Below are 13,641 nucleotides of genomic sequence, written 5' to 3' on the forward strand. Positions count from 1 at the left end.
TCATCAAAAGATAAAAATCATGCTTACAAAAGAATAGTTAGACTTAAACTAGAATATTCCTCCAGTGTCTGGGACCCACATAAAAAGCTCAAATAAATCAACTGAAAAAGTACAAAGGCAAGGCGTGCGGCCAGATTCGTAACAAACAGATATCACAACACCAGCTAAGTAACTAATATGATGACACCCTTAATAGGTCCACTCTTGAAACACGCAGAACAAAATTTCGTCTTATCATGTTATATAAAATTATCCACCACATAGTTGCCATCACTCCTCCAGATAATCTCCTTGTTCCTGTCGACCGCCGATCCAGACTCGGCAGTTACCATTGTTTTGCACACATACAAACTTCAAAAGACTCATAAATTCTCATTATACCCAAGATCAGTAATGCTATGGAAATTACTACCCCCCCCCCCCCCCCTCCCCCCCCCACATACATGAGGCAGCCACAGTAGAAGTATTCAAAACCCTTACTCATGTGGCCGCAATTGTCCCCCTCATCCGCCTGTAAACACTTACCTTGTAAATAATTTTAAACTAACACCCAACTGATCACCTTTGTACAGTTTTCACCCCTTAACTAATAGGCGCCGGCACAAAATCCTTTATTTAGAAGGAGTGCTGTACTAAAAGAAGAAGAAGAAGAATATCGATAAATAGTTTGCCGGATTGAAAGACGACCGGTTTGTTTACAAAAATATATTCTCTTCCGGTCAAAACAACGAGGATTACAAGATTTTTGTATAGTTCATCGATTTATTTTTAAATGGAAGACGATGATGACACTAAACAAGTTGAGTTTCATGAAATGGGTCTTGATGATCGCTTGCTTAAGGTATTTGCGATTTTAATATGATAAGTTTTTATGATTTATTTAAGTTTGCACTATAATTTCGCGACAAAAATAAATGTTGGTGCTGGCAGTCCTGTTGGCGCAGTGATTGGTACACGCGCCTCTCTCGCGCTTCAATCCATGTTCCCGGGCCATTGTGGGCTTGGCTTGTGGTCATTATACATGACATGTTGGGTTTCTTTCAGGTACTCTGGCATCCCCACACAATGTAAGACCTCACTAAAATTGAAATCTTCCACTAACAATTAAATATCTGGATATTAAATCAAAATTCAACCCAACATTCATGAGTCTTGTAAGATAATTTTGGTCAGAGTGTTTAAACACACTCTGTGTCAACATGTAATGCAGCATCAAGCACAGAAGTACCTAAAAACATTAAAATACACACTTTTAGGTGCCCAGCCATCTGCTTAGCAAGGAGTTAGTAGACTGTCTTCTCTTCTAGTTGACATGGTTTCAATCCCTACTTCCATAACCATTTGTGTTTTGTGAGTGGTCATTTTACTTTTATCATTTATAAAAAGGCAGTGGCTAGTCGTAAGGCCCCGTACTGCTAGACAAGAGGTTAGCCATACTGTCCCGTACGGCTAGACACAAGGCTAGCCGTACGGCTCTGTACATATAACCTTTCCTATGGAGATTGTCTAGCCGAACTGCTGTTATGACACATAAATATATATTGATTAATTATTGATCTACGTGCAGATTCCAAAATTTCTAGCTTTTAGACTAGCTCCTGTAGTCGTCGTCACAGAATTTACAGTCTGGTTTATGTTTTGTCGTGGTTGAAAATCTGATTCGTGCATAGTATATAAATGGTGTAAACAAGGGAGATAAGAAAATGTAAATTTATTGTGCCAAACAACAATTACAGCAATCAAAAGAAATCACAGCTATGGAGTATATAAATACGCATTGTACATGCAAATATCAAATGTATAAAATAATTATATAGTAAATAATCTTAACTAAGTAAATGAAAATTGCGACATCACAATGAGAAAAGTGTATAACAAAAGAAATGAAAGGAAACTTTATGTAAAAAGGATAAAACGATAAAAGAGAATGGGAAACGTAAATTGACAGAAATTTAAAAAAAAGTATTATAGAATGCAGGGCTTTCCTTTGACCCGAGCTCCCGGGTTTTGACCCTTGAAAATTACAGAAGACCCCTTTTTGACTCTTGAGAAAATTACGTCATGCGTCACATTTGACCCGGGGGAATATACCGACTTGCGTCAACGAGATCAAAAGTTGTTAAGACTAAGCGATAATTGGTTCGGGGCGGAGTATCTCATTTAGTACACGCTAATCGTTAACGCCCGTTTCCAATCATCGAAGCACAAGTCCAACCACAGTAGGCGGAGTTTGGTTAATTAAGAAATCTAGTATTGACCAATTAAAACACTGCTGGTTCGATGACGCGTGTATTAACTTTCCATTATTTATCATAGCGTTTGTTATCAGCTGTTTGCGGAAAAGACGTGTATTAAACCCACCTAGTTGCAATAATCCAACTCCCAGCTATTGACCCTCTGAGCTGTACGTATGTACTCATAAAAGCTCAGAGCATTTAAGAAGAACTATAAACCCACCAAAACAGAATGGACTCATCCGCGTCAGTTTTAATAATATTCAATATAAAATAATTACATCCATATCCACATAACACCGTAAAGCATATTTTGAGATATTTCCAGAGTATGGCAGAATGTGTTTCCAAAGCTGAATGCACCCATAACTGTTTCACTTCATGATTGCTCAGTTCAAAGACGCGCGAAAGTTATGCTGGCATATGTACTGTCTACAACGTCAAATTACACGCTTTGCATCAAAGTTGCTAAAAATAACTATAGAACCGATACAACTGGCCTTGTGGCAAAGTGACAATTTTTGCATGAGCTAATTGATTACAAAATACATGTAGGCGTTATTATTGACCATTTGAGAAGGCATAGAAAACGGCGTGTTTGTCGCACGTCTTCAGTGAAGATGGCACATGAAATAATTAAAGGGCGTCGGAATTTTTGATGGGATTAAATACGGAGGCACCTTTATCGGCGAGTAGAAATAATTTCCTTTTATAGTTTACCGATTTATATAGGCTTTTGTGTTAAGGTACCACCCGTATGGTTTTTAACCAGGTTTTCCGAAGGAAAAAACTGGTTATTAGATTGGCGAATGCGGGCGGGCTGGCTGGCTGGCTGGCTGGCGGGCTGGCTGGCTGGCTGGCGGGCTGGCGGGCTGGCGGAACAAGCTTGTCCGGGCCATAACTATGTCGTTCATTGTCAGATTTTAAAATCATTTGGCACATTTGTTCACCATCATTGGACGGTGTGTCGCGCGAAATAATTACGTCGATATCTCCAAGGTCAAGGTCACACTTTGAGTTCAAAGGTCCAAAATAGCCATCAATGAGCTTGTCCTGGCCATAACTATGTCATTCATTGTGAGATTTTAAAATCATTTGGCACATTTGTTCACCATCATGGGACGGTGTGTCGCACGAAAGAATCACGTCAATATCTCCAATGTCAAGGTCGCCACGACTAAAAATAGATTTAAAAAAAAAAAAACTTACAAAGGGGGTTAATTTTGTTTGTTCATTTAAAAGTTCAGTTTGAGTTTTCTCCCTTTATCAGATTTTTTTTCACAATGAAAACCTGGTTTTGTGACAATTTTGTCCCTTGTTTTTTTTTGTGATAGCCAGCGGAAATGTTGTTTTTTTTCACATTTTGTATTTCATTCTTAATTTAATAGCCACGCGAAACGACGGTCAAACAAAGTTATTGGATAAAGTGTAATTGTGCAAAGTGTAATTGTGCTTGTGCATTCGGAAAATGTCACAGAGAAACCTTTTCGAATTCGGAATCGGTAGTAACTCTGAAAGTGTGTGTAAGACGCCAACGACAAAGCGTACTTTAGATCTAAATGACAGTGCTCCTAACACCCCCAAACGTGCGAAAGAAGAACATATGGCATATTACTCTGCTGTATACATGAAGTTAATGTTGTATTAGAAAACATGTTTAGTATTTATTAATCATTGAAATATTGTGTTTAAATGCAAAGTGTTGTAGTGACAGTAAAATGTAAGAAATAAATGTTAACATACATGTATTTTTTTATTTGTTGCTTTTTAACCAGGTTTTCCGAAGGAAAAAACTGGTTATTAGATTGGCGAATGCGGGCGGGCTGGCTGGCTGGCGGGCTGGCGGAATAAGCTTGTCCGGGCCATAACTATGTCGTTCATTGTCAGATTTTAAAATCATTTGGCACATTTGTTCACCATCATTGGACGGTGTGTCGCGCGAAATAATTACGTCGATATCTCCAAGGTCAAGGTCACACTTTGAGTTCAAAGGTCAAAAATGGCCATAAATGAGCTTGTCCGAGCCATAACTATGTCGTTCATCGTCAGATTTTAAAATCATTTGGCACATTTGTTCACCATCATTGGACGGTGTGTCGCGCGAAATAATTACGTCGATATCTCCAAGGTCAAGGTCACACTTTGAGTTCAAAGGTCAAAAATGGCCATAAATGAGCTTGTCCTGGCCATAACTATGTCATTCATTGTGAGATTTTAAAATCATTTGGCACATTTGTTCACCATCATGGGACGGTGTGTCCCACGAAAGAATCACGTCAATATCTCCAATGTCAAGGTCGCCACGACTAAAAATAGATTAAAAAAAAAAAAAACTTACAAAGGGGGTTAATTTTTTTTGGTCATTTTAAAAGTTCAGTTTGAGTTTTCTCCCTTTATCAGATTTTTTTTTCACAATGAAAACCTGTTTTTGTGACAATTTTGTCCCTTGTTATATATTATATCTCAGTAATTTGCTAAAATTGCAAAAAATCATTGACTCTCCTGCGTTATCATTAGGACTCGCAGAAATTTGATTTTGACTCTTGAAAATATGGCCCCAAGAGTCCTTGACTCTTGAGATTTGAGGTCTAAGGAAAGCCCTGGAATGAAAATAATTAAATATGATTTTATTGCTTTCAGATAACACTAAAAGCACTTGACAAAAGCATATACAACACGAAGTTATATACCCTATTTTCACAATATGAGGCAGAATTTCTCGACATGTAATTTCGACTATGCAAACAAATAAATCATCGGAACGACAATGATTGCATGCTTTTTGATGTGTAATTTCTAGTAATGATGTAGCGGCAACAAAGACGCTGATTAGACAGTGTGAATACACGGGCTTATCCGTGTCTTTGTTGTTCGCATGTATGACAAATTAAGTTGCTTAAATCTTAAATCATGTCACTTTAAAGAACCGTCATGCGCGATGCACTAGAAATCACACCATACACAAACTTCATTAAATCCATCGATATATTCATTAATATGACACGGTTCGCTCAAACCGAAGGAGACAATGATAATTTTCAGTCAACTGATATATTGTTTGTATGAAACCATCTATTTATCAATTGTCTAAAGGATAATTAAATTATTTGTGTAACTCAATTTCTGAGAACTACCTTTGACGGCTGCCGTCATTGAATTTCATAATATCAATGCAGCAACTAATTAAAAAAATGTTTTCACGCCTTACATAGGAACGTCGACTAAATAAAGAATCAAATTAGAAACCGAATTAAATTATTTGTGTAACTCAATTTCTGAGAACTACCTTTGACGGCTGCCGTCATTGAATTTCACAATATCGATGCCGCAACTCATTAAAACTGTTTTTCACACATTACTTAGGAACGTCGACAAATTAAAGAATCAAATAAGCAACCGTATTACATGAAAGGAAGCTGTAACAGATGAAGAATTCATTAACTTTTATGAGCTTAAACAAACTTATTACTGATTAAAAGCGCTGAATGACAATTCTATACTTTATAAGCCGTACGGCTAGACAATCTCCATAGGAAATGTTATACGTACAGAGCCGTACGGCTAGCCTCGTGTCTAGCCGTACGGGGCCGTACGACTAGCCACTGCCTTATAAATATGTGTGCTACCTAAATTAAGTAACAAAATGTATGTTTATGTGTGTTATCATCACGATGTGGTCACACATAGTGTCATACAATACACATTTTTATTTTAAGTTCAAGTGTGTGAATATAAAATTCTTGCATATGTTTTTAATATAGAATTTTTTCTAAAGCTATTATTTTATGTTTTTGAATACATGCAATGTTATCACTTATATTGCCTAAATGTACCAAGACATTTACATTAAGTGTAATGTTTGACTCTTCTAGATGTTGTTACCACAAGTATTGTTTTGCTTTGGGAATTAGAAAAAGTTGTACTTATCAGTTGAGAATCTGAATTTCAGCATATATCAAAACTTAGTTGGTCAGTTTGCTTCCAAAAGTATGTTACTTTTTTTAAATAGTGTGACATGGTATGCTGTATTTAAGTTAAAGATCTGAAGTTGCACAAATCAGTTGTGAATTCAAATTTCAGGCAATATCAAAACTTGGTTGGTCATCACCTACACCCATACAGGAGAGGGCCATACCTCTCGCATTAGAAGGCAAAGACATTTTGGCACAAGCTAGAACAGGGTCTGGAAAGACTGGTGCATTCTCAGTGCCAATAATTCAGAAAGTATTGACATCCAAACAGGTGAGCAACTTATGCCATAAAACTTAATAGCACTGCCATTAATATCTATAGGTGGTTGTTTAAATGACTTCTGCAGTAAACTTGTAATAATTTTATAATTGTTTTTATACAAATTACTTCTAACAAGTTGAGTTACATTTTTTCTTAGCTTGCTTTCTTGGTAAAATGTGATATGACAATTATGTACATAGACATTATTAATCTACCGTTATATAGTGACATTTTTGTTTCAGACTGCAATTGAGCAATGTGTGAAAGCACTTATTCTGACCCCTACTAAAGAATTGTGCAGCCAGGCATACAAGAATATATTGGTAATATTTGTCAGTCACAAAAATGGGCTATTGTGGTACATAATTATTTATCCAGTAAGGAAATAAACTCATTTCTGGTAGTATTTATTTAATCGCTAAGCTGATATTCATGAAAAAAATAAATATTTTTATTCTATCCAACATTGAATATGAAAGATTGATTTGAACTAATAAACAGGAACTAACGTCCTGCTGTTCCCGTGAAGTGAAGTGTGTTGATGTCTCTCCTCAAGTGCCTCTACCAACACAAAGGTATTTGTGATTCAAGTTAATAATAATTATATAAATGTTATTATTCAACTTCAAATGCATTTAATACAAATCCTTTTTTATGCTAGAAAAGCTAACTGCACATGGAAATTGTCGTTAAATCTTCAAGGGAAGCATTGACTATTGATTGTCATATACAATTTGTGTAGCTCAGAAAACTGCATAAAAAGAAAAGTTGGCATCTTAAACGTAAAAGAAACAGTACTTAACAACATATCATGTCAATTGGGTGCACACCTTTCGATAATTACTAGTTTTCTACACATTGACAATTCAAATTAATGTTCTGGGAAAAGAAGACTGAGAGCAATATAAGTTGTAATCACAAAGAAAAGAACATAATGTTGAATGTCTCTGTTGCATAGAGGTTATAGTACCTGTCTAGCGATTCAGAGGTCGTACGTTTGATAACCACTGTTAGAGCCCTCTCATGATCTTCTCTTAAGGCACCAAGTACGGTCTCTACCCAGGAAAAGGAATCTAGATTATCTAATTGTAATATCCCTTGGTCTTTGGGTACACTTTATCTTAAACAAAGTTGTTTAAACTAAACAACCCAACATTTGTGTCTTGCTCAGGGAAAATGGGGTTAAATGCATGTGTACATCTGTCCCAGCATAGCTTGTTAAATCTGCATAGGCTAAGCAAGTACCATACTTCCGATGTTATGGACTTTTTTTGAAAAGGAAGTCTTTTTAAATGCACAATCCAGTTATGACGTAAAGTGCTGTCCCTGATAAGCCTGTGTGGACTTAACTGGCTTATCTGGGATGACACTTTGCAAACATGTATTTAACCTTGTTTTTCCAGAGTGAGGTGCTCATCAGACTTTCTACACCATATATCAGACAAATGTTCAGGCATAGTTATGGGCACGCCGAGTTGTGTGTAGGGGTTAAGTGTCATCCCTGATTATTAACTTGGGAGGACATTTTATGCACATCAGACATTCACACTACATTTCAGACCGATGCTATCTGAAAAGCCAGACATTGTTGTCGGCACACCGAGCCGAGTGCTTGCCCACCTACAGGCAGGGAACCTGAATATCCGTGAGTCCCTAGAGATGATAGTCATTGATGAAGCTGATCTCATGTTCTCATTTGGATACGAAGACAACGTGAAAGCAATACTTGGGTGAGTGAGAGTTTAGGTGGTGTAGTTCATTATTTCCCCCCAATTATTAGCGCACCTGAGCACAAGGTTCTCATGGTGAGCTTTTGTGATCGCCTTTTGTCCGTCGTCCGTCGTGCGGCGTCAACATTTTGCCTTGTGAACATTGATACCTCGACTGAATTCGAAACTGGGTCATGCTGGGTCAAAAACTAGGTAAAAAAAAAGATAAACCTTGTGAACACTGTAGAAGTCACATTTGATGCCCAATCTTCATGTAACTTTGTCAAAATGTTTGTCTAAATGATATGTTGGTTGAGTTCAAAAATGGATCCGGTCCGTTGAAAAACATGGCCGCCAGGGGGCGGGGCAGTATTCCTTATATGGCTATAGAGAAACCTTGTGAACACTCTAGAAGTCACAATTTTTGCCCAATCATCATGAAACTTGGTAAAAACATTGGTATCATTGATATCTCGAACGAGTTCCAAAATGGTCCAGATCGGTGAAAAAACATGGCCGCCAGGGGGCGGGGCAGTTTTCTCTTTATGTATATAGTGAAAACATGTGAACATTCTAGAAGTCACATTTTTGGTCCAATCTTCATGAAATTTGGTCAGAACATGTGTTTTCTGGATATGACGATTGAGTTCGAAAATGGTTATGTTTGCTTGAAAAACATGGCTGCAAAGGGGCGGGGCATTTTTCCTTATATGGCTATATATATGGCTATAGTAAAACCTTGTTAACACTCTAGAGGCCACATTTATTGTCTGATCTTCATGAAACTTGGTCAGAAGATTCATCCCAATAATATCTTGAACGAGCTCAAAAACGATGCCAGTTGGTTGAAAAACATGGCCGCCAGGGGGCGGGGCATATTTCCTTATATGGCTATAGTAAAACCTTGTTAACACGCTAGAGGCCATATTTATGTTCCGATCTTCATGAAACTTGCTCAGAAGATTTGTCTTAATGATATCTTGGATGAGTTCAAAAATGGTAATCTTTGCTTGAAAAACATGGCTGCCAAGGGGCGGGGCATTTTTCCTTATATGGCTATGTATGGCTATAGTAAAATCTTGTTAATACTCTAGAGGCCACATTAATTGTCCAATCTTCATGAAACTTGGTCAAAAGATTAATCCCAATAATATCTTGGATGAATTCGAATATGATGTCGGTTGGTTGAAAAACATGGCCACCACGGGGGCGGGGCATTTTTCCTTACATGTGTATATGGCTATAGTAAAACCTTGTTAACACTCTAGAGGCCACATTTATTTTCCGATCATCATGAAACTTGGTCAGAAGATTTGTCTTAATGATGTCTTGGATGATTTCGAAAATGGTTTTAGTTGCTTTAAAAACATGGCCACCAGGGGCGGGGCATTTTTCCTTATATGGCTATATTTGGCTTTAGTTAAACCTTGTTAACACTCAAGAGGCCACATTTATTGATCTTCATGAAATTTGGTCAGAAGATTGGTCCCAATGATATCTTGGATGAGTTCGAAAATAATAATTTTTGCTTGAAAAACATGGCTGCCAAGGGGCGGGGCATTTTTCCTTATATGGCTATAGTAAAATCTTGTTAACACTTTAGAGGCCACATTTACTGTCCGATCTTCATGAAACTTGGTCAGAAGATTCATTCTGACAATCCTCTTGGACGAATTTAAAAATGATGCCGGTTGGTTGAAAAACATGGCTGCCAGGGGGCAGGGCATTTTTCCTTATATGGCTATAGTAAAACCTTGTTAACACTCTAGAGGCCACATTTATTTTTCGATCTTCATAAATCTTGGTCAGAAGATTTGTCCCAATTATATCTTGTTTCTAAGGTGAGCGACTTAAGGCCTTTCAGGCCCTCTTGTTTCACAAGAAAGAAGATGGTGTATTTTACTGGATTCACAATTGCCATCTTTATGACAAACTACACATTGATTATATAACAAAAAACAATCAAACTTGATTCCTTGAAATAAATAAAGAACCAATTTGAATAGTAAGGTTTCACTCCTTTAGTTGCAGCTAAAAGTTCACTTTTGTGTATATTTTCCTCATGCATTATTCTCTATGATGTTAAGTTGTACATGTGAACTTGTTTATCATGCATGAAACAACACTTAACTTAGTTGTTCCCGAGTCTTTTTATATTTCAAATATGGTTCATATTTCCCTCACGAATAATAACATGTAAGCCACCATTCTTACATTCTCATGTTTGGCATCGTACATATATGTGCCTTAAGCTGTATGCATATACTTTTACCCTTTTCTGCTCTGATGCAAAATGAAAATGGCTATATGCTAGCAGCATTCAATTGAAACAGCCTGCGACTTACTTGCAGGCTGTTAAAGTTTTAAGCTGTTTGATGCTCATCAGAATCTTAGGTTTGGAAATTAAACATTTAAAACTTTATCTTTTTAAAAAGGTCATTAAGAGTATCTTAGTGGTTCCATTGGTAAAGAGTTAATTTGATTAAATTCGGCAATTGAAAATATGATATGAGTTGCAATCTGGGAAAAACAAACACTTGATGATCGTGAATCAAGTATTGTCCCAGATTTGCCTGTGCAGTCTGCGCTGGTTATTCAGGGACCACACTTTCTGCCTCAACTGATTTGTTTTGTTCCTTTAAACATTTTTTATATAAGCTGAAAGTGTCATCCCTAATTAGCCTGCGCAAACTTTACACACACGCATTAAGCCTGTTTTTTCCCGAATGCTACTTATATCAGTGTGTTTTTATGTCATAAATACTGACCTGTTATCGTATGCTTATACTTTCCAAGGGGAAATAACTCATCCGGAATTTTAACTGGGAATCCGCCACCTCAATACCGTAATACAGGCCAGGTTAAACATAGTGCAATGCAACCTAGCCAAAAATCGGTAACCAACCCTCAATATTCTTTCCGGATCAACCAGGTGTATACGTGTCTTTTACGGCTCTGAATTAGAATATTGTTTTTCACTTGGTTGATTGGGGTTTTGAATAGATAAATTGTGTTATTTATCTTTTTATTTCTCATTCGGATTAATTTGTGTGGATTTAATGGATTTTGTTTCATTTGTAAAAGGTAAGCCATGCTTGTTTTTATCGAACAATGGTTTATTTCTACCATGCTGGGTGTTTTCAGGCGCGAACGACCACGTGCAAAACGTGCTCTTCTAATACATTGCTAGAACGTGCAAAGCATGTTCTTCTAATGTGTTACGAGATCGTGCAAAGCGTGTTCTTCTATTGACAGATTGTTTATCATTTGCCATTGTGTGCAATAATGATTTTAACGTTCTGTATGACAATCTAATTGATCGTCATTTTATTTTTCATCTGTTTTGAATTAAACTTTTGTTTAACTTATGATCTACGGCAGTATTATTATAATTTTCATTATGGTCAAATAATGATTTTATGTGCCGTATGATAATCTGGTCTGTGACCAGTTTATGGTTGAATATGCTTTGCTCTTGTTTTTCATATATTCGACTACATGATGGTCGCAGAAACAAGAGTGGATAAATACCCGGTGACTTCGCAGATCATGGATGATAGTTGCAGTATCAGTCACCGGGTATCGGGCACGATCGCGACCGTACTATGCTAAGTCTCTTAGACAGTCGGTCAACATCAGACCATATGGCGACACCCGTCAGCTGGTCTTTGCCCGATGGCATTGGTCAAGGACATCGACCAATGCCGGACCATTTGGCATCCGCCATACGGTCATTATCCGGTGACAACACTGGTCATGATATGACCGGTACGTCACCAGGGACGTTGATCACGGACCATTGATCGACGTCTGACCGGCCGGTCCGGTCACCGGTCCGGTCATTGATCACCGGTCCGGTCCGGTCATCGGTCATGTCACCGGTCATGTCACCGGTCCGGTCCGGTCACCGGTCCGGTCATTGATCACCGGTCCGGTCACCGGTCATGTCACCGGTCATGTCACTGGTCCGGTCACTGGTAATGTCACCGGTCCGGTCACCGGTCCGGTTATTGATCACCGGTCATGTCACCGGTCATGTCACCGGTCCGGTCATGTCACCGGTCCGGTCATGTCAACGGTCCGGTCACCGGTCCGGTCATTGATCACCGCTCCGGTCACCGGTCAACAGTCATCAGTTAGGCCTGCCACCGATAACACCAGTCACCGGTCAAGAAGAAGAACTCGGTCTTCTTCATTGAATTATTCTCCTATTCTTCGTTGAATACATCGTCTACATCAAGGATTAGACATCGGACACGCTCTTCTTCGTCGAGCAGTTCTCATCGTCGCGGCTCTCGTAAGCGATCACGTCGTCACTCACAGAGGCGTTATTCTAGAAGATCTCGGTCTCATCGCAGCCGATCCACATCTCGGCCGATCCAGATCTCGACATCGCAGGAAACGAGGACGTCGTCAACCTTCACGTAGACATCAGCGGACTGCATTGAGCACCACTGGATAGTTATCGAACATACCTCTCCTTCATTGAGCAGTTCTCGCCGTTGATACGCTCGTAAGCGATCATGTCAATGCTCACGGAGACAATATTGTAGAAGACAATATTTCCAGCGTAGCCGAACAATATTTCGGCATCGAAGTTATATGGATGTCGCCACTTCTCACGTAGGCGTTAATGAACCTACTGGTCATATCAACGTTCTCCATTTTATTAGCTCATCTATTTTTTGAAAAAAAATTATGAGCTATTGTCATCACCTTGGCGTCGGCGTTGGCGTTGGCGTTGGCGTTGGCGTTGGCGTTGGCGTCGGCGTCCGGTTAAGTTTTGCGTTTAGGTCCACTTTTCTCAGAAAGTATCAATGCTATTGCATTCAAACTTGGTACACTTACTTACTATCATGAGGGGACTGGGCAGGCAAAGTTAGATAACTCTGGCGTGCATTTTGACAGAATTATGTGCCCTTTTTATACTTAAAAAATTGAAAATTTTGGTTAAGTTTTGCGTTTAGTTCCACTTTTCTCAGTAAGTATCAATGCTATTGCATTCAAACTTGGTACACTTACTTACTATCATGAGGGGACTGGGCAGGCAAAGTTAGATAACTCTGGCATGCATTTTGACAGAATTATGTGCCCTTTTTATACTTAGAAAATTGACAATTTTGGTTAAGTTTTGTGTTTAGGTCCATTTTATTCCTTAAGCATCAAAGCTATTGCTTTCATACTTGCAACACTTACTAACTATCATAAGGGGACTGTGCAGGCAAAGTAATGTAACTCTGACTGGCATTTTGACAGAATTATGTGCCCTTTTTATACTTAGAAAATTGAAAATTTGATTAAGTTTTGTGTTTAGGTCCACTTTATTCCTACAGTATCAAAGCTATTGCTTTCATACTTGCAAGATTTATGAACTATCATAAGGGGACCGTGCAGGCAAAGTTATGTAACTCTGACTGGCATTTGGACGGAATTATGGGCCCTTTATACTTAGAAAATTGAAAATT

The 13,641-nt window shown here is 38.3% G+C and overlaps 1 protein-coding gene across 1 annotated transcript in view; it reads left to right on the forward strand.

Moving 5' to 3' along the window:
• Positions 1-679: 679 nt before the first annotated feature.
• Positions 680-13,641, forward strand: part of LOC127871080 (probable ATP-dependent RNA helicase DDX56) — a 47,996-nt gene continuing 35,034 nt past the window's right edge. Inside the window, exons 1-5 of the mRNA XM_052413734.1 lie at positions 680-841; positions 6,315-6,476; positions 6,710-6,790; positions 6,969-7,042; positions 8,027-8,197. Of these exons, the coding sequence (XP_052269694.1) occupies positions 773-841; positions 6,315-6,476; positions 6,710-6,790; positions 6,969-7,042; positions 8,027-8,197 (557 nt within the window). The 5' untranslated portion in view covers positions 680-772. The remainder of the gene's footprint in view (positions 842-6,314; positions 6,477-6,709; positions 6,791-6,968; positions 7,043-8,026; positions 8,198-13,641) is intronic.

The sequence above is a fragment of the Dreissena polymorpha genome, chromosome 3 (genome assembly GCF_020536995.1).
Source record: "Dreissena polymorpha isolate Duluth1 chromosome 3, UMN_Dpol_1.0, whole genome shotgun sequence".
Lineage (NCBI taxonomy): Eukaryota > Metazoa > Mollusca > Bivalvia > Myida > Dreissenidae > Dreissena > Dreissena polymorpha.